The sequence below is a fragment of the Chlorocebus sabaeus genome, chromosome 23, assembly GCF_047675955.1.
Source record: "Chlorocebus sabaeus isolate Y175 chromosome 23, mChlSab1.0.hap1, whole genome shotgun sequence".
Taxonomy (NCBI): Eukaryota; Metazoa; Chordata; class Mammalia; order Primates; family Cercopithecidae; genus Chlorocebus; species Chlorocebus sabaeus.
This window is the reverse complement of record NC_132926.1, coordinates 5,670,322-5,692,240: the sequence shown is the minus strand read 5'-3', so window position 1 is coordinate 5,692,240 and position 21,919 is coordinate 5,670,322. Positions and strand designations below refer to the sequence as shown.

Sequence of the window (21,919 nt, the reverse complement as noted above, 5' to 3'; positions counted from 1 at the left end):
TTATTTAACATTTATATACCAATGTCCAAGGTTAGTAATAGTGATTATCTTTCTTCCTATTTCTATATACATTATTTTAGGTTTTTATGTTTGTGTGTTTTGTTTTGGGACAGAATCTCCCTCTGTTGCCCAGGCTGGAGTGCAGTGGCGTGATCTCAGCTCACTGCAACCTCTGCCTCCCAGGTTCAAGCGATTCTCCTGCCTTAGCCTCCCGAGTAGCTGGGATTACAGGCGCCCACCACCACACCTGGCTAATTTTTGTATTTTTAGTAGAGATGGGGTTTCACCATGTTGGCCAGGCTGGTCTCAAACTCCTGACTTCAAGTGATCTGCCTGCCTTGGCCTCCCAAAGTGCTGGGATTAGAGGTGTGAGCCACTATACCCAGCTAATTTTTGTATTTTTAGTAGAGATGGGGTTTCACCATGTTGACCAGGCTGGTCTCGAACTCTTGACCTCAGGTGATCCATCTGCCTCAGCCTCCCAAAGTGTTGGGATTACAGGCTTGAGCCACCGAGCCTGGCCTATTTCTGTATACCATATTTTGATGTATAAATCTAGAAAGGAAAGAATGAGTATGTATCATTTGGGGGACATTAACTTGCAACTGAATTTGACAAGTGTATAAGTAGCTGCCAAAAATAAGTATTAAAGCAGTTTTGGTTTTTGTTTGTTTGTTTGTTTGTTTTTGAGACAGAGTCTTGCTCTGTCCCCAGGCTGGAGTTCAGTGGCGCGATCTCAGATCACTGCAACCTCCACATCCTGGGTTCAAGCGATTCTCCTGCCTCAGCCTCCCCGAGTAGCTGGGACTACAGGTGCATGCCACCATGCCTGGCTAATTTTTGTATTTTTAGTAGAGATGGAGTTTCATCATGCTGGCCAGGCTGGTCTCAAACTCCTGACCTCAGGTGATCCGTCCCCCTCAGCCTCCCAAAGTGCTGGGATTATAGGCAGGAGACACAGCTCTGGACCTTAAAGCAGATTTAATACAAAAATTATGCGAAAAAGAAAATGATAGTAAGATGAAGTAAGACCAAAGATGGTGGCACTTAGGAAGGATGAGGTGGCCAGGAAGAAGGAACTATATTTTAGAGGAACAAATCACATGGAAGGACAAAAAAGAGTCAGAAAATCTGACCTAGCCATTTGATAAAATATTAGAGATTGAGAGAATTGTGTCTAACTTTGTTTTTGGACTTTCAGGGGCTGCTTGGATGGGGTTATTACTTGATAATGCTTCCATTCCGGTTTACCTATTACACGATACTTGATATATTTAGGTATGTGCCTTTGGATTTATGTGTTAGTAGAATAGTAAGACTTCAGAGCTCAAATTTAGGCCAAAATAAGTTTTATGCTCTATCAATATTGACTTGCCAATTTGTCATGAGATTGAATACTCTTCCCGAACTGTCTTTTAATACAGTATAAAATTATTTTTAATTGTTGAAGCATTGGCAGGCATTGTGAAATGAAATTGTTTTTACATCAGTCTTACCTATTGTTTGCAAAAACCAGTCTGGCTATATTGTCTCCCCCTCCCCCAACCATATTTGTCACCTCTACACTTCATAGTTGATGTCCACACCCTTTCCTTTCTAACTACTGTCATCTCCTAGCTTCACACTCCTTAGAACTTTTTTCCTAAACTACTTCTCCACCTGACTACTCACAATCCCAACAAATTCTCTTGCTCTGAGATTACCCAGTTTGCCCTTGATTCCTCCCACAATAGTTGGACCTCTCTAGACACTCCCGTTATACCTTTTCTTTTTTCTTTTTTTTTTTTCTTTTTTTGAAATAGTCTTGCTCTGTTGCCGTCGCCCAGGCTGGAGTGCAGTGCCAACAATCTCGACTTACTGCAACCTTCACCTCCTGGGTTCAGGCGATTCTCATACCTCAGCCTCCCAAGTAGCTGGGATTACAGGCATGCGCCACCACACCCGGCTAATTTTTGTATTTTTAGTAGAGACAGTAGAGATGGAGTCTCATTTTGTTGGCCAGACTGATCTTGAGCTCCTGGCCTCAAGTGAGCCACCACGCCTGGTACCTTCTGTACTTTTTCGCTTTGCTCCAGCAACCCCTAGGTTGCAAACACTGGACCCTTTTATGTATATACCCACTTGCTTCATACCTTCACCTTTCTTCTAGCTTCCTTCATGTACCATTAAAAGAGCTCATCATTGGAAGCTACAGAGGGTCCAGGGCCAGAAAATGAGTGAGGCATAACTTCCTAGCACGTCAGGCTTGGGTTATCTGGCCCAGAGCCAGATATGGGGAACTAAAATGTTCATGGGCATCCAGGCGAGCAGATGGAGTTGGGATATGTAGTCTGGGCCTTGTGTATACAGGGAACCTGTACCTCCCTTCAAATATGGGACAGCCTTTACCCTGCTGTAGGGCGCAGAGTCTGACGGTGTGGGTCCAGCAGCTACATAAGTACAAGGGTCAGATAGTACCTTTTATATTGGCCCCTTGGTGTTTTATGAGGCTGTCGGCTTAATGACTTTCTTGCTTTAGCAATGTTCTTCATGGTCATCAATTAATTGCTTAGTACTCTTTCCATCCCCATTTTATTTAAGAATGAACAGGTAAAAACCTTTAAAATCATAATGAAAACTAAGTTGACATCTCTGTTTTTTTCTAAAAAATAAAAAAAGCTGATTGTCCTACATTGTGTAGATTGTAGGAATATTGTATAATGAAGAAAAAAAATAAAGCCTTGAAGAGATAATTCTAAAATGCTTAATTTCAAAGAAAGTAGTTAAAACATCAGTCTACTAAAGAATTTCTAACCATTCCCCCACGTATACAGCTTACTGCATTTTGTGCTTTTAATTCGCTTTGGAATGTTTGTGTTGATGAATTTGATTTGATTACTCGGGAGAAATTCCAAGTAGAATTGTATACACAGGGAATTTGTTGGGATAATGAATTGGTTCACTTTTTGTTAAGGAAAGTATCATAGTTTAGTCACCTTGTCTGTGCTGAAAATTTTCCAAGTAAATGAATATTGTTTGCTTTCCCAGGGAAAATATGCATGGCATGTGTTACTAATTTTAATGCAGCTGTATCATCCAACTGGCTTGTTTAATGTTAGGTAACACATTAGTTTCTGTCCCATTGCCTTCTCTGGAAACCCAAAGGATAAATAAATGGTACTATGCAAATAGGGTAGGCCCTTTAGAAACAGATGTGTGATACCATTACGTATGTATTCTTCACTTTACAAGAGCTGCCAGTACTCCGCATCTGCCAGGGTACTGTGGAGCAGTTTTATAACTTCCTCCATGGATACCATCAACCATAAATCATCAAGCAAAATGTACTTGCCCCTTTGAAGAGCAAGTAAATCATAACCGCAACTTTAGATTTGAAGTTCCTATCCCTAGTTTGAATAGTTTGGGGTTGTGAACTCAATATTCAAAATCCCGGGAAAACAAAGGAGAAGGAGGAGCAAGTAGGACAACCAGAAAGTGACCTCTGTTCTAAAGCACTGTCCAGTAGAACTCTCTGTGATGACAGAAGTGTTGTGTATCTCTGCTGTTCAATATGAAAACCATTAAACATGTGGCTATTGAGCACTTGAAATGTGGCTAGCATTACTAAGGAACTGAATTTTAATTGTATGTAATAGATTTAAATTCCGAATAGCCACATTTGACTAGTGGCTACAGTATTTAGATGGTGCCATTCTAGAGAGTCTGGATGCATAGCCTGACACATGATCTTTTTGGATATTGTGTCTTCCCTTCCAAATCCTTCTAGCCCTAAATTGTTCCACAAAAAATACTCAGAATTTATGTAGGCCAGTGTTGGAATTTATAATCCCAGTAGTTTGCATTCTTCCTGAACAAGCAATAGAATAACACTTGCTGCTTTATGGCTTTTGAACCAGACTCTACTCTCGGATTTGATGGTCCACTCACAGACCATTCACCTCCCTTTGTTGTGATGCCTCTGGCTCTGTTACAGGAATCTGTACAAATTGGCCCACTCCATATGCACTATAGTAAACTGGATTCATGTGATATTTATTCCTTCTTCCCCAGGTTTGCTCTTCGTTTTATACGGCCTGACCCTCGCAGCCGGGTCACTGACCCCGTTGGGGACATTGTTTCATTTATGCACTCTTTTGAAGAGAAATATGGGAGGGCACACCCTGTCTTCTACCAGGGAACGTACAGCCAGGTCAGTGCCGCAAACCATGTAGATGCCAACTTACTGAGATGATTCTACCCTCAAAGGAAAGCATAGCCCAGCACTGATCATGTCCTTCTTTTACTTGAAAACCTTAATTAGCTCTTCAGTGCTTACAGGGGGTAATAAAAAAAGACCAAACCCTGTAGCTGGCCCCTCTTTGATCTAATGCTGCCCTTCTTTTGAGGTCTTTTCTGCATAACTTACTTTACCATACCCTCAGTTCCAGCTGACTCATTCCCTGAACATAGTCCATACTTGCCTACCTCTGTGCCTTTGCTTTTGCTGGTCCCTCCATATGGAATGCCTTCCTCACATTTTTGCTAATTGGAATCTTATCAGTCCTTCAACTAGCTCATGTTGCTCCCCACTTATAACTATCCCTGATTGTTGTGCCCTCTCCTCCCCTATCTCACAATCTAGAATACTAATCTTTCCCTTTGTTCTTCCATAGCTTTTAAAACTTGATAGCAATTTTATATTCTTTCCTATATTATTTGTGTTCATGTCTAATCTCTGCTACCAGACTGTAAGCCCCTTGAAGGCAAAGCCTAAATCTTCTTTGTCGCTCACAGAATTGAACAAGGACGTAGACCATAGACTCAGGGTAGCACATCTCATTCAACCTCAGCTATGTAGATCTTTGACTCAAGACCTTACCATTCAGGGGAGGAAAAATTAGAGTTCTGTGGGTGTTAGGTATGTCCCTAGTTTGCCAGAGAAATACATAGAATTAACACTATGGGAATAGGGAAAACTATGGGAATGCCGTGGGAATAGGCACAAGGGGGTTCTATTATGTAGCCTCCAGAATTCCTGAATCTATCTGGAGAAAGAGAAAAATGCTCACCCTTGCTTCCTGCTTTGATTTTCCCATATCTGCTTTTTATCATAGTCAGTCTCCTTGGTGGCTGTTCCCATCCCACTCAACAAACACTGAACACCTACTGTATGCCAGGCAGTGTCCTCAGTGCTAAAGATACAGAGATGAGTGAGATGAGCACCTCCCGTGTACCCTCTCTGCTATGATCCTGAGGGTAGACCACCCTTGGCCATGTCAGCAGTTGTACAGTGTAGTGTACTCAGGAGCACGCACACGCAGAAGCACACACAGGAGTCTTGGATGAAAGGCTCTGAAAGTCTTTTACACCCTATGCTCTTTAGAACGCCTTTGGATAGTACAGTCCATCATTCCTACTCCATATGGCCTAGGATCAGGGTTGTCTTCACAGTTATTTTTTACTTACAAGGATGTTGTAGCTGTGAAGTAGAAAAATTCTCACCTCCCTTTCATATGGTCAGATTCTCCTGTTTTTAATCTTCCTTAGACTGTGGGTGCAGCTGACTTTTCTGTGATTTGTTGGGAACCTGTATTTGTAAGCCTATCTACTCTCATGTGTCTTTTACAATTTGAATCCTAACAACACTAAAACCTTTTCATTAAAGCTTGTTAGCATGGAGTTTCTATAGGGAGAGCAATGCCAGGGGTGTGAAGGTAGGAGCTCAGGAATTTTCTGATTTCTCACTCACCTTTTTTCCTTATTTTTTCCTTTTGTTCTTAAATACATAACTGTATCTATTAGGACCCTTAGCCTAAATATAAGCTCAAGGCACAGTCTTCGTAATAATGAGTGATCTTGTTTCTCACAGGCACTTAACGATGCCAAACGGGAGCTTCGCTTTCTTTTGGTTTATCTTCATGGAGATGATCACCAGGACTCTGATGAGTTTTGTCGGTAAGTGGATTGATTATTTTCCTTCTCTTTTCTGACTCTTTCTGGTGACAGTGCGTAGTCAGCAAGTTGTTCTCATGTCCTTTTCGTACCTTTCCACAGCAACACACTCTGTGCACCTGAAGTTATTTCACTAATAAACACAAGGATGCTCTTCTGGGCATGCTCTACAAACAAACCTGAGGGATACAGGGGTAAGTTATGTTTCTTCTGCCTCATTCAGGTTGTTGGAGAATCTTTGGAATAGTCTGGAAAGACATGCCATGCCATTTATTACAAAGTGTTCATTCTGTGGTAGGATACGATGCTAGTTGCTGTTTTATATTGTCTCATTCAATCCTCTCAGCAGTCCTGAGAGATAGGGGGTCATATTACGTTCACTTTATGGTTTAGGAAACAGGCTCAGAGAGTTTAAGCCACTAGCTGAAGATCACACAATTAGCAAGTTTTATTTTTTTGTTTTTTATTTAATTAATTAAAAATTGTTTTTTGAGATGGAGTCTTGCTCTGTCACCCAGGCTGGAGTGCAGTGGCGCAGTCTTGGCTCACTGTAGCCTCCACCTCCTGGGTTCAAGTGATGGTCCTGCCTCAGCCTCCTGAGTAGCTGGAACTACTGGTGTGCGCCACCACACCTAGTTAATTTTTTTGTATTTTTAGTAGAGACAGGGTTTCACCATGTGGCTTCAGACTCCTGGACTCAAGTAATCAGCCCACCTCAGCCTCCCAAAGTGCTGGGATTACAGGTGTGAGCCACTGTGCCCCGCCATAATTAGCAAGTTGTAGCATATGATCGGGTCTGCCAGATTCTAAAGGCCATTCTTCACATTCAGCATTGCCAAAGCCTGCCACATTCATAGAAATATCCAGTCTTGGCTAGCAGCTTGCCTTTAATCTTAATGGGCTTTTTACTGAAGAGTTTATTCTTTTCATCAACAATTTTAACAGAGCCCTTGCATAGTAAGTCAGTTGTTTGAGTACCTTGAGTACTAATACGGATTTGGAAAGTTCAGATCTTTAGAGATAAGTATTTTTAGACGTTTAGTAAAAGATATGAAGGCATCCAGTGAGGAAGAATGTAGTCATTTTTGCGGCTACTTGTATCCAGCAACCTTTGAGTTTATATTAGCATGCCACATACTGTGCCATGACTTTAGAACCAAAGATGCGGCAGATGTTGTCCCTGCATCCCGGAATCTGAATCTTTAGCCTATTTGTTTTTAAACATCCAAATTCCTGCATGCATTTTGCCATTCTAATACAGCTTTGACGGGGGCAGAAGGGAGGTTGTGAGTAGAAGGAAGGTAAGGACTTTTTTAAATAGAAGTTTATAAAATCTCTTATTTCACACCATAAGGAAAACATAGATAAAACTCTGTTATGGTAAAAAGTTTAGTCATTTGGAAACCAATTTTCTTTTTGTTTTTTTTTTGAGACCAAGTCTTACTCTATCACCCAGGTTGGAGTGCAGTGGTGCGATCTTGGTTCACTGCAGCCTCCACCTCCCGGGTTCAAGTGATTCTCCTGCCTCAGCCTCCCAAGTAGCTGGAATTACAGGGACGTACCACTATGCCCTACTAATTTTTGTATTTTTTTGTAGAGATGGGGTTTCATCATGTTGGCCAGGCTGGTCTTGAATCCCTGACCTCAAATGACCCAACCACCTCAGCCTCCCAAAACTGCTGGGATTAAAGGTGTGAGCTACCAGCCCAGCCTCAACTTTCTATTAATAAACTTCTTTAAAATAGATAAACTAACCTTTTTACGGGTAGAGAAAAGATACATGGGGAGAAAGGGTAAGGAAAGGATTAGGCAAGAGAAAAAAGACAATGGTGGAGATTATTATCAGTATCATCAAGCTGAGACTTGCAGCCTTGTGCCCTTTTAGGTTTGAGCCCTTGTACAGGGGAAAACTGTGCCAAATTCTTTATAGATCCTTTTCCTACCATCAAGTAGACATTATCCTTGAACTGTGCAGCCTTCCCTGGCATCATCACAACAACCACACCGCCAAAAGGAAAGCCTGTCTTATTCTAGTCAAGCACCTAGGGATAGGCATGCAAATTGATAACAAAAACAAAAGATTACAAAACTGGGAAGAACTAGGCATGGTGGCACACGCCTGTACTCCCAGCTACTCAGGAGGCTGAGGTGGTCAGGTCACTTGAGCCCAGGAGTTGGAGACCAGCCTGAACAACATAGTGAGACCCTGGCTCAAAAAAAGAAAAGAAAGAAAGAAACTAGGAAGTGGGGAAAGGCGGAGACCAAATGATACCTCCCGTCTTCCTCAACCAGGATTAAAATAGTTCTCTCTCACTCATTGTGAAAAGTCTAAGGGTTGATCTTTTTCACCGTCAAGTCCTGCCCTTGATCTGTTGGGTCTTTTTGTCAGTCTCACAGGCTTTACGAGAGAACACCTATCCATTCCTGGCCATGATTATGCTGAAGGATCGAAGGATGACTGTGGTGGGACGGCTAGAAGGCCTCATTCAACCTGATGACCTCATTAACCAACTGACATTTATCATGGATGCTAACCAGACTTACCTGGTGTCAGAACGCCTAGAAAGGTACAAGGGAGTTCCCTTCTGGAACAGAGAGAGACCAGTTGTAAATTTGGAGGGCTGACCTGGGGCTCTACCAATACTGACTTCTTCTGTGCATCAGGCCACTGTTAGCTTTTAGCTTTGCCCATTTATCGTCAAAATATTTACATAGTTTGACCTAAATTACTCTATATCAGGTAATCTGTTCTTAGAGATGTTCAAAATAAAGACAAGGGCTGGGTGCAGTGGCTAACACCTGAAATCCTACCACATTAGGAGGCTGAGGCAGGAGGATTACTTGAACCCAGACTGGGCAGTAAAGTAAGACCCCATCTCTACAAAAAATAAGAAAAAATTAGCCAGGCATGGTGGTACATGCCTGTAGTCCCAGCTACTTGGGAGCCTGAAGTGGGAGGATTGCTTGAGGCCAGGAGTTGAAGGCGGCAGTGAGCTCTGATTGTGCCTCTGCACTCCAGCCTGGATGACAGAGCAGGACGCTGTCTTTAAAAAATAATAAATGAATGAATAAACAAAATAAAGACAGGCCTCTATGCTCAAGAATGTACATTGTGGTTTTAGAATAGCCGAATACAATATAAAGAACTTTGATGTAAAAAGAAAAAGTGGAATGGCTATAATTCCTCTCCATTGCATAAGTTATGTACATTAATTATAGGAAATCCTAAAACCACAAAAAAGCACAAGGAAGAAATTTAAAATCACTGATAATCCTACCACCACTTGAACATTGTTACATATTTTTTTAATTTTACACACAACACACACCCCTCTATATGTACACATTTATTTGTAAAATTGGGACAATACTTTTTTACAACCCTTCTTCATGTAAGAATGTATCACAGCCTTTTCCCTCACCATTAAATATTCTGCCACATTTTAAAAATTATTGCATAACATTCTATTATCTAAATACATCATAATTTAACCAGGCCACTCTTTTTGGATTTTTGGATTACTTTCTGTTTGTTGCTATTATAAATAGCATACATGGAGATAATTTTTTGCAATTTGTGATGGTTTCCTTAGATTAAAATTTAAATTCCTGAAAGTACAGTTTCTGGGTGAGACAATATAAGTATATGTTTAAGACTTTTGATTTGTAATGCCAACTTGCCCTCAAGAAAGTTAAGCAAACTTAAATTTATGGAAAGCTTTTAATAACATGGGGACATGCTTGTTACATATTAGAAAAATGCAGAATCAGGCCAGGCATGTTGGCTCATACCTGTAATCCCAGCACTTCGGGAGGCTGAGGTAAGAAGATCGCTTGAACTCAGGAGTTTGAGGTCAGCCCGGGCAACATGGTGAAACCCCATCTCTACAAAAAATACAAAAATTAGCTAGGCATGGTGGCACACGCCTGTAAGCTGAGGTGGCAGGATTGCTTTAGCCTAGGAGGTTGAGGCTGCAGTGAGTCATGATCGCACCACTGCACTCTAGCCTGGGTGACAGAGCAACACCCTGTCTCCAAAAAAAAGAAAAATGCAAGATCAAAATCCTATAAATATAGTGTTATTTTAACTGTGTAAAAAAATGTATAGAAGAGGAAACTTTGAGGTAACTGAAATGTTCTTTCTTGATTGAAGTGGTGATTATGTGGTTACATTTATCAAAATTCATTGAATTGTACATTAAGATCTGTGCATTTCATTGCATGTAAATTTTGTCTTAATTTTTAAAGAAAGTATAAAGCAAGAATGTTTTATCTGTTCAACTATTTTGATTGACTAAATATTTTGGGTAAGACAAAACAGAAATTTGTTGGAGAGAAAATAGGAGCTATGCCAAATGTTATATAGTGTTTTATCTTTGATTAGGGAATCTCTGAATCACTCTGAAAACTCTACATTTTCAGATCTGCTACAATGTGTATATGGATGTATATGTGTGTGTTTTGGTTTTATGAGATCAGTACAAAAATGCAGTAACCCAAAATGGTATTTACTTGTAAAATATGATGTTGATGATCCCTTCATAATAACAGTACTGTGTTACATTTGTTAGAATTAGGGGAAAAATTTTATTTTAAAAGAGGAGAGGAAAACTTGCTGTTTTCTTTTCTGCCAAATTAAACTGAGATAAAAGGTGGCTTATTCAGATTCTGCCATGCTTTGCTTTTGGAATCCCTTATGGCAGTGTGAAATAGTCATCTGCTAAGAATATCAACGTTTTTACACGCACGCACGCACACACACACACACAGAAAATTTCAGTATAAGAAAACAGAACTTGTGAGAGTGCTGTTTTTCTTCTCTTGCTTTTGATCTGTTCACAGGGAAGAAAGAAACCAGACCCAAGTGCTGAGACAACAGCAGGATGAGGCCTACCTGGCCTCTCTTAGGGCTGACCAGGAGAAAGAAAGAAAGAAACGGGAGGAGCGGGAGCGTAAGCGGCGGAAGGAGGAGGAGGTGCAACAACAAAAGTTGGCCGAGGAGAGACGGCGGCGGGTAATGGACCTGTGGCTTTACTCCCTGTGGTTCCCAAACTGCCGAGACTTTGCCATCTTGGTCTTAAGTGTAAAAGGAATAAATGATAGCCACCTTAAACAGACTAAGAGAAAAAAAAAGGAAAAAGGAAAGAAAAAAATAGAACATGTTGTGGTTATGGGTGATTTAAATTTTTCATACCATTTAAATACTCATTCTTTTTTAAATAAAAATTTTAAAAAACAGACAGGCTTTGCCGTGTTGGCCAACCTGCTCTCGAACTCCTGACCTCACGTGATCTGCCTGTCTTGGCCTTCGAAAGTGCTCGGATTACAGGCGTGAGCTACCATGCCTGGCCCTAAATATTCATTATTGATACCAGTATTAGCTGATTTGGCATTTTACTCATTATCTTTTTGTTTTTGTTTTGTTTTGTTGTTGTTGTTTTTGTTCCCTAGCAATGTATTTCTTTTTTTTTTTTTTTTAAGAGATGGGGTCTCACTGTGTTGCCCAGGTTGGAGGGCAGTGGCTATTCACTAGTGCAGTCATGGCACACTACACCCCGAAACTCCTGGGCTCAGGCAGTCCCACTGTGGCCTCTCAAATAGCTGGAACTACAGGCACCTACCATGGCACCCTGCTCCCTTTGCCCTTTTTCTCAAATAAATACCTAGACATAATAAATAATACATGAGATGCAATTATACTTTAGGTTGTTTTTGACTATTCCCAAGAGGTTTTTCTTAGAATACTTAAACATTAATTTTTCTTCTGACGACTGTATAATAAAGCTACATGGTCATTGTATTTATTTCTTAAGCCATAGCCTCACCTTTGCTTTGTGTCTCTGCAGAATTTACAGGAGGAAAAGGAAAGGAAGTTGGAATGCCTGCCCCCTGAACCTTCCCCTGATGACCCTGAAAGTGTCAAGATCATCTTCAAATTGCCTAATGATTCTCGAGTAGAGAGACGATTCCACTTTTCACAGTCTCTAACAGTAAGGACCACCTAAGTTCTGTGAAGTGTATGTAGCATCTGGGCTGTAGATTTGGAGCTTTTACTGACTCTTGAGAGTGGTGTTGGTGTGTCTGCTGCTCTGATGAACAGGGAACAGAGAGAGCTGGGTATGCCATCAGTGGACACCAGGAACAGTACTGCAGAGTGGACTGCTGTAGGCTCCTTCAGTTCTAGCTTCCAGCTCAAAGCAATGTTTAAGTTTTTGTGTAATTATGTTTGGGCTCTGCTAAGAAAAAAAGGTACCTTACATAAGTCCCTCAAAAGACTTGTGTGTTTGAAGATGGGAGGCTCTTCTGTGCTGTCTTCCTGCCTTGGCTTCAGAATCCCACCAGACCCTGCTCTGTAGAAAAAGCACTGGAATGACATACCTGAATATAAGTGCACTTGCAGTTTGGATGCAGTTGTCTTTCTGTTTCTACTCATTTTCTGAGGCCCCATTTGCTGAGGCTACTTTGTATATATGATAGCCATGTAATAGTGTTTGTCATTTCCACGTGGAAGTCATTAAAAACAGAAACTCAGTCTCACAGCATGAGGATCAAATTTTCATTCTTCCAGGGTTACTAAATGTGTTTCCTTGGTCAGTTTACTTAATTTCTAAGCCTCAATTTCTTCATCTGTAAAATGGGTTTAATAATAGGCATGGCATGGCACAGTGCTCATGCCTGTAATCCCAGCACTTTGGGAGGCCAAGGTGAGTGGATCATTTGAGGTCAAGAGTTTGAGACCAGCCTGGCCAACATGGTGAAACCTCGCCTCTACTAAAATTACAAAAATTAGCTGGGTGTGGTGGCACACGCCTGTAGTCCCAGCTGCTCAGGAGACTGAGGCAGGAGAATCACTTGAACCCGGGAGGTGGAGGTTGCAGTGAGCCAAGATCGCACCACTGCACTCCAGCGCGGGCGATAGAGAGAGACCCTGTCAAAAAAAAAAAAAAAAAATAATAATAATAATAATAATAATAATAATAATAATAGGCACTCCCTAGTAGGATTGTTGTTAGAATTAAATTCTCAACATTGTGCCTGGCTCCTAGTAAGCACTTAAATACTCACTACTATTTTTGGTATTTGTAACCAAAAGAAAATTTGTTTATATTGAGAGTCAGTATGTCACCTTTCCAAATTTATAGCTGTAGTGGATTCTGCAGTTTTCCTGATCACCCAAAATAATCAAGGGTAAACCTCATAATTAAAAGATGATGCACTGTAGTCAGGTGAGGCTGGGTAGTACATTCATGGCTTCTGTTTGTTTAACTGGACAACATTGGGCAAGTTGCAAAACTTTTACAGGGCCTCAGATATCCCATTAGCGAACTGGAACTGTAATCTGCCCTCTGATAAGTTTAAACTGCAGATAGGCGTGTCATACACTGAGCTAGATACTCTAGGGATCGTTTGGATGAGTGAGACATGGTTTTGGAATTCATGGAGCTTACTGGCCAGTACAGAATGTAAGACTCAGAGAACTAATACAAAATTAAAGTTATGAAACATTCTGGTAAGAGAGAAGCAAATGGCTTCCTTGTTTTATTTCTCTCTCGTTTATGCATTTATTTATATTAGGGGAAGTGCTCATGTCTCTAACTTTGTTTTGAGACACAGTTTCGCCTTGTCACCCTAGCTGGAGCGCAATGGCACTATCCCAGCTCACTGCAACCTCTGCCTCCTGGGCTCAAGCAATTCTCCTGCCTTAGCCTCCCAAGTAGGCACCCGCCACCATGCCTGGCTAATTTTTGTTTTTTTTGTTTTTTTTGTTTTTTTTTGTAGAGATGGGGTTTCACCATGTTGGTCAGGCTGGTCTCAAACTCCTGACCTCAAGTGATCCACCCACCTCGGCCTCCCAAAGTGCTGGGATTACAGGTGTGAGCCACTGCACCCAGCCCCATGTCTCTACCTTTGGATTTTTAAATTGAGATAACATGGATGTGCCTCACACAGTATCCACATGTAGTAGGTGTTAATTAGTGTTAATTTTCTTCCCCTGGTGTCCCGTTTCTTAACTGTGGGTTTGTATATGTAGTTTAGCTTTCATGTTCACTAGCAATTTTGCTATTGTACACACAAACTACATGGAATTTCTACCCCAAAAATTCTGATAGATAAAACTATATATGAAAAACCTAGGCCAGGTGTCGTAGCTCACGCCTATAATCCCAGCACTTTGGGAGGCCAAGGCGGACGGATTACCTGAGGTCAGGAGTTCAAGACCAGCCTGACCAAAATGGAGAAACCCTGTCTCTACTAAAAATACAAAATTAGCTGGGCATGGTGGCGCATGCTTATAATCCCACCTACTTGGGAGGCTGAGGCAGGAGAATCGCTTGAACCTGGGAGGCAGTTGCAGTGAGCCGAGATCATGCCATTGCACTCCAGCCTGGGCAACAAGTGTGAAACTCTGGCTCAAAAAAAAAAAAAAAAAAAAAAAAAGAATGAAAAACTTAACAAAAATTTACTCTCCTGAGAGTTTTGGAGGAAAAATTTGTTAGCACTGTGGAACAGAATAGGCTTACAGCCAGAAGGGAACCAGCCATTCATTCATTTAAAAGTCTTCATTGATCCTTGAAGACTTTTAAATGAGTTCCTCACTAAAAGCTGTTTTTTAAAAAAGAGTATCATGGCCACCTGAGATGAGTCTAAGAGAAATGCTTGCTCATAAATGGGGCTTAGAGATGGAAAAATGTGTAAAGTAGCAGTGCCCTGATAGTGCCGGCCTGGAATTTAACATTCACAGAGATAATTACATAAAACCTAATAATGCTGTAGTATTTTTTAGTACCCTTAAAGACCTTGTGTCGGCCGGGCGCGGTGGCTTATGCCTGTAATCCCAGCACTTTGGGAGGCCAAGGTGGGTGGGTCACCTGGGTTCAGGAGTTTGAGACCAGCCTGGCCAACATGGTGAAACCCCATCTCTACTAAAAATACAAAAATTAGCCAGGCGTGGCGGCGCAGGCCTGTAATCCCAGCTATTCAGGAGGCTGACGCTGTAGAATCGCTTGAACCCAGGAGGCGGAGGTTGCAATGAACAGAGATCGTGCCATTGCACTCCAGCCTGAATGAAGAGAGCAAAATTCTGTCTCAAAAAAAAAAAGGCCTTGTATCATCTTCCTGTGAACTTGGTCCTTTGTAAATAATCTTGAGGAGTGATAGATTTATGGGTAATGCTCAGCTCTGGAAAGTAGTGAAATGCTAAGATAAGAGGGATACGCTGCAGAACAATCGCCAGGTCCCATGAGTGGTCATAAAAGAGGCAACTGACTTTGTTTTAAACAAATGTATAAGAGATCCAAAGCCCAGAACTAATTTTTCTGTCCATTGCAAACCGAAAGGGACCTCTGGTAGTAATGTAATCTGTTTCCTGATGGTTATCAACCCTTTGCCATTAGTAAATAAAAAATGCCAGCCAGGTGCGGTGACTCATGCCTGTAATACTAGCACTTTGGGATGCCAAGGCGGTGGATCACTTAAGGCCAGGAGTTCAAGACCAGCCTGGCCAACATGGTGAAACCCCATCTCTACTGAAAATACAAAAATTAGCCAGGCGTGGTGACATGCACCTGTAATCCCAGCTACTCCGGAGGCTGAGACAGGAGAATGGCTTGAACCTGGGAAGCGGAGGTTGCAGTGAGCCGAGATCGTGCCACTGTACTCCAGCCTGGATGACAGAGTGAGATTCCATCTCAAAAAAAAAAGAAAAACAAAAGCCAAGTTTGTACCAGGTATTCTCAAGCAGTGATTAAAAAGGAATCAGAAAGTGTTTTTTTTGGCCAGGCATGGTTGTTCACACCTGTAATCTCAGCACTTTGGGAGGCCGAGGTGGGTGGGTCACCTGAGGTCAGGAGTTCGAGACAAGCCTGATGAAACCCTGTCTCTGGCCAGGCTAGGTGGCCCATGCCAGTAGTCCCAGCACTTTGGGAGGCCAAGGTGGGTGGATCACGAGGTCAGGAGTTTGAGACCAGCCTGGCCAACATGGTGAAACCCCATCTCTACGAAAAATACAAAAAACTTAGCCAGGCATGGTGACACGCGCCTGTAGTCCCAGCTGCTCAGGAGGCTGAGGCAGGAAAATCGCTAGAGCCCGGGAGGCAGAAGTTGCAGTGAGCCGAGATCCTCCCACTGCACTCCAGCCTGGGCAACAGAGCAAGACTCCATCTCACAAAAAAAAAAAAAGGTTTTTTTTTTTTCACTCTTATATCAAACCCATATTGGTTTCATACCAAGAATACTTGGTGTAAGTCTAATTGATGCATCTTAAGAAAGAGTGAACGTTAGTGGGAATTGCAAAGAGAGAAAGAAACTGAAAATGAGTGGGGCTGATAGACTAAAATATGAGAAGTTTATAAAATCAGGAATGGATTAGATAAGAGGAACATGGATTTACTGCTTAAATTCTGGATTATAGCCCTTTAAAAATCCCTCAGGAGGGCAACATGACAAGACTCTGTCTCTACAAAAATTTTTAAAAACTAACCAGGCATGGTGTTGCACATGTGTGATCCCACTTACTTGGGAGGCTGAGACAGGAGGATTGCTTGAACCTGAGAGGTCGAGGCTGCAGTGAGTTGTGTTTGTGCCACTGCACTCCAGCCTGGGTGACAGAGCGAGACCTGTCTGGGGGAAAAAAAAAAAAGGTCCCTAAAGAGCTAAGTTTAAGAAATAAAGGGCTGCTTTACACAGAGGGAAATAAAACCCAGAGAATTCATCATTGTGAGAGGTGTATCAAAAAGAAAATAAGAATAGATTCCTCCCAAAAAGGAAAAATAACTTGAATGACACGTTCATCATCTTTGGGTTGATCTGAAAGAGGCTGGCAGAATTGTTAGAAGTAGAATGCTAGATGGAGGGGCCACAGAGCAGAGAGAGGGAGAGATGGCAGTGGCCTGTTCCACAGGCATCTCACACACAGTTTAAATTTTAGCATCATGGACTCTCCTGATCCTGCCTCCCTTCTCACTAAGGATTTTACCTGTACCTTGTGAGAGCCAGAGCAGGGTAAGGAGGGCATTCCCACAGAGAGGAGATTCATATGAGGTGCAACATGTTTATTTTATTGTATTTTTTTTGTCCATAGGTTATTGGGGAACAGGTGGTGTTTTGTTACATGAGTAAGTTATTTAGTTGGATTTGTGAGATTTTGGTGCACCCATCACCCAAGCAGTATACACTATACCTTATTTGTAGTCTTTTATCCCTCACCCCTTCCCACTCTTCCCCCCAAGTCCCCAAAGTCCCTTGTATCATTCTTTTGCCTTTGCATCCTCATAGCTTAGCTCCCACATATCAGTGAGGACATACAATGTTTGGTTTTCCATTTCTAGTTACTTCACTTAGAATAATAGTGTCCACTTTCATCAAGGTCGCTGTGAATGCCGTTAATTCATTCCTTTTTATGACTGAGAAGTATTCCATTGTGTGTATATATATATATACTACAGTTTCTTTATCCACACGTTGATTGATGGGCTTAAAACTGGATCCTTGGCTGGGTGCAGTGGCTCACGCGTGTAATCCTTGCACTTTGGGAGGCCAAGACAGGCGGATCACAAGACCAGAAGATCGACACCATCCTGGCTAACACGGTGAAACCCCGTCTCTACTAAAAATACAAAAAAATTAGCCGGGCATAGTGACAGGTGCCTGTAGTCCCAGCTACTCCGGAGGCTGAGGCAGGAGAATGGCGTGAACCTGGGAGGCGGAGCTTGCAGTGAGCTGAGATCACGCTACTGCACTCCAGCCTGGGCGACAGAAATGAGACTCCGTCTCAAAAAAAAAAGAAAAAACTGGATCCTTTTGCTATTATGTAAAAGATAATTGGCAAAACTTGAATAGGGTCTGAATGATAATATATTATATTATAGAAATAATGTGTCAGTTACATTTCCTGATTTTGAGAGCCAAGTTGTGGTTATATAGAAGATTGTCCTGTGAGTCTGTGATCACCTCAGAATACTTGAGGCCATGTGTCTTACAGTTGGCACTTCAGTCTCAACTGATTTAAAGAAAAAAATTCTGTGTCCTATACTTCCAACTTTTCTGTAACTTTGTGATGATTTCTAAGTTAGCATTTTATCATACACGTCACAGAAGAGACAGATGAATTCAGAGTAGGACTAGTGTTGGGCTTGTGTGATTTCTTTTAAAAGGGCTGCCCTATGCATATGCCGTGGGGAATGAAAAGATCTAGAATTCCAGTGTGATGTGATTCTTTCATATAGAGTCATCCTGGGGAGAGTTGGGGGATATTTGACTTCAGAGTTGTGTGTGTGTGTGTGTGTGTGTGTGTGTTTCTCTTTTTTTCACCGCCCTTCTTCTATATGACCTCTGCAGGTAATCCACGACTTCTTATTCTCCTTGAAGGAAAGCCCTGAAAAGTTTCAGATTGAAGCCAATTTTCCCAGGCGAGTGCTGCCCTGCATCCCTTCAGAGGAGTGGCCCAATCCCCCTACGCTACAGGAAGCTGGACTCAGCCACACAGAAGTTCTTTTTGTTCAGGACCTAACTGACGAATGACATTTTTTTCTTCCTCTCCCCTCCTACCCCAGTCCCTAAATGAAATAGGGAAAAAAGAAAACGACGACGACAAAACAGAAAAAAAAAAAGAGAGAGAGAAATTCATATTATTATTATTATTATTATAATACAATATTTTTTTTAAAAGACTGCTGCATCCTTAGGAAGGATCAGAAACCATGCTGCCCGCAAGAGTCACAACCTTTGTGTGTGCGCTCAAGGTTAGCAACAAACGTACCTACTCGGCAAGCCCACCCTTCCTACGGCCTCTGCGCACGCACCTTCCAGTGAACAGAGACTCTTCACCTTCAACCCATCCATTGTCCCAGCTGGGAAGGGGACATTCCCACTAGTTCTCATTCATTCTTGCTTTTATGGAAAATAAAAGTGAAAAACCTCCATCAACCAGCTACTTGCAGCATCTCCTGAGGACTTGCTTCTCCTGCCTCTGGGGAAGAGAGGGAAGAGAAAGCAGAGAAGCAGAGATGTTCCTTGAACTGCCCACAATTTTTCAATAACTTTTGTTTCTGTTTTGTAATGACCAAAGGAATGAGGCTGACATAGGTGTATTTTTTTTTCCTTTATTTGATAAAGAGCCAATTCTTTAAACCCATGAGTTTATGCCCTGGGCTCCTTAGCCCACAATAGTGTAATAAAAGTGCCCTGGGCTGGTTTGTGCTTATTTCTGCCATTGTCCCTCTCATGTTCCCAGAGAGGTCATTCTTTTTGGTCCAGCTCTTGCTGTCCTTTCTTACCACCTGTGCACCCCACTTGGAGCAGTAGGAGGAAACCTGGTCTGTGGCCCTGCAAAGGCTGTGTATGTAGATACACCTATGTATGTGGTGGAACTCATCTTTACACACAACTGCAGCTTTTCCTTGGAGTCTGTACCAGGCGGTGGTTATGGGGTCTGAACCAAAGGATAGCAGCTCTTCATTCCTCTTCTGACATGTGCATGCTGCTCCTCCCAGCCCTGGGCTTTCCTGAATTGCCAAGCCTGGTGCCTTTCCAAAGGACTAGCAGGGCCTGTGGTGGAGCCAGCAGAACCACAGGAGAGTGCCCTGCCTGTCTCAGTGGAAGTGTATTATTGTTTTAAGGATAGAAAGCACCAGAGGCCTTGAAGGGAGCCAAGACAGAACTCCCAGCCTGTGTAATCTATTGGAAGGCACATTTTCGTTTCTGATGCAGCCACCTTCTGGAGGCAGCTTTTATCCTTTCTCTCTATTGCTCTGTTGAAGTAATAGGGTTTTTTTTAACCTCTGGATATCTCGTCTGTGGTTCAGTTTATAGTAATGGGTACATGGGTCAGGCCATGTATTAACAGATGCCAGTGCGCTCTGACAAGTATTCCAAAGTGTTCTGTAGCTAGACTGGTGCAGGCTCGTACCACTGCAACCAACTGACGTTACTGCAGTTCCTAGTATGCTGTGAGGACGGGGGTTCAGATCAACATAAAGCATAACTTGCTAGAGTTGTAGTCTCAAGGCTTTCTCTCTTGCTTAACCAAAACCTAAGGACCACTGTTTCTGGTAGCAATTATATGGTTACTATCCACTGCAGTCCTGAGTAGTTGGGGTAAATCCCACGTGACAGAGTAAGGCACCCCACAGAAATTAACCTGGAGAGCCTGAGAAATTGCCAGTGGCCTTGGCGTAGCTGTCTAGAACACCATCTCTCAGAAAATTTAACTCTGTCCCTGGCTACCTGTTGTTCTTCCACTTGGTTTTCTGCTCTCCCAAGGCCAGACGAGTGGGACTCACCATCTGACTATTGTCAATGAAGTGTATCTGGACTGAACAGCAGGATAACCCATGTTCTCCACATGAAGATAACCTTACATGCAACTTCCCTGCCGACAACCGAGGAATTTTCCCACTGAAGTCAGAGCCTTCCTCCCCGTCTGGAATTCACAGGTTTTCCCTGGCAGCACACAGGAGGGTATTAAGAACCTTTGTGAGGCTAGGTACACTGTGTAGGTATCTTGTCCACACCTCTTCGGGGAAGTTACGATTTTTTTTCCGTCATAATTCAGTCTCATCTTACTCTACAATGTGCACTTTATGCCTCTTGCCTTTTGATAACAGTGAAGGAAGTCAGCTGCCAGAATATTAAGAAGGGTCTCCTTCATGTCAGTACAACTGTTGGGGTGGCCTACCCATTTACTTCAGGTTTCAAGAGGCTTCACCAGAAGCACATGCCCCTGTCTAGTCCCATTTGAAACAGTTCTGCTTTACTGAGACCCTACACCGGTCTTCTTGCTGACCCTAGTGCTGCTGCCTACATGCCATTTCCTTTCCTCCTAAGTCAAACACAGGCTGCACATTCTGTCACTTAATGCCAGTACAATCTGTGTCACTCCTAAGGACTTTTGGGATTTTGACGGGACCCGCAAGGGAGAAGACACTGAGAAGCCGATGATCTGCAAGCATTTGCTCTTGTTTCCACATCACCTCTGGGATATTTCAGCTGTTGTTTCCAAATGGCAAGCGATCAACTAAAAGCACTTGTTTCAAGTTTTGTTCTGCACTCCGAAGACTGAAGTTGTAGATTCAGCTGAATAGCCATGGGAAGTGACCAAGCAAAGACAACCGATTGGAGTCAGTTGAATATTTATACCCTCAGTGGAGCCCTTCTGATCTTTTCTTCCACTTCTGCAGAATTTCCTCTAGCAAATACTTCTTTCTCCTTGCTTGCCTCCACCATGATATTTGAATAAGAGATGGCCAGAGGATAACACTTACCTTTTAAAAACTAAGCTAAAAAGAACCTAGAACCTTCAACTGAGCAGTTGTGAAAATTGCTGATGGTGCCAAGGCCAAGCAAAGAGTTTCAGAAAATGACTGAGAAGGAGCGATAACCCCCAGAATGCAAAATCAGGGGCATCATTATCTGGTGCTTGAACAAGGAGCTCCACTCTACAACTGGTTTTTTAGGACTTGTGAGGAACGCAGCAACGGAAATCCATCCACAAAGGATGCAGTGCCCCAACTTGTACTGCGCCTAAATAGTCATGTGATAATTTACTGAAGAAATCTAGTGTACTTTAAATTTTTTTCATAAAAGTTTACATTGTATTGTAGGTTAACATTAAATGTTTTATAACAAAAATTTCATAACATGCTGTGGGTCTTTCTGTGTAGGACAGATGTGGTAGATAATTTTCTATGTCTGAAGGAGAGGTTGAAAAACACCGGAAAGGAACAGCGTGGTGTGGCATTGCCAAGGAAGGGAGAGTCAAAGAGAAGGATGGAGTTAGGTCTTTTCTGTTGTATCCCTGTGGAAAAATAGCAACTTAGTATGATGGAGAGAGAGAGCAGACAGGCCTGGGTTCAGATTTGGGCTCTGGTTTCTCAGGTTTGCAACCTCGGGCAATTTCTGTAGCTTCCCTGAACTTGAATTTCCCCAACTATAAATGAAGATAATGCCATTCACCTCAGAATAGGTTTATAGATTCAATCAAGTAAATGTA

General features: G+C 42.2%; 1 protein-coding gene across 1 annotated transcript in view; it reads left to right on the top strand.

Annotated features, from left to right (window-relative positions):
• The window catches only part of FAF2 (Fas associated factor family member 2), a 61,359-nt gene extending 39,801 nt beyond the window's left edge, over positions 1-21,558 (top strand). The window contains exons 4-11 of the mRNA XM_008015372.3: positions 1,202-1,278; positions 4,051-4,189; positions 5,849-5,934; positions 6,034-6,125; positions 8,321-8,498; positions 10,774-10,945; positions 11,778-11,921; positions 18,268-21,558. Coding sequence (XP_008013563.1) covers positions 1,202-1,278; positions 4,051-4,189; positions 5,849-5,934; positions 6,034-6,125; positions 8,321-8,498; positions 10,774-10,945; positions 11,778-11,921; positions 18,268-18,450 — 1,071 coding nt within the window. The 3' untranslated portion in view covers positions 18,451-21,558. The remainder of the gene's footprint in view (positions 1-1,201; positions 1,279-4,050; positions 4,190-5,848; positions 5,935-6,033; positions 6,126-8,320; positions 8,499-10,773; positions 10,946-11,777; positions 11,922-18,267) is intronic.
• Positions 21,559-21,919: the final 361 nt, after the last annotated feature.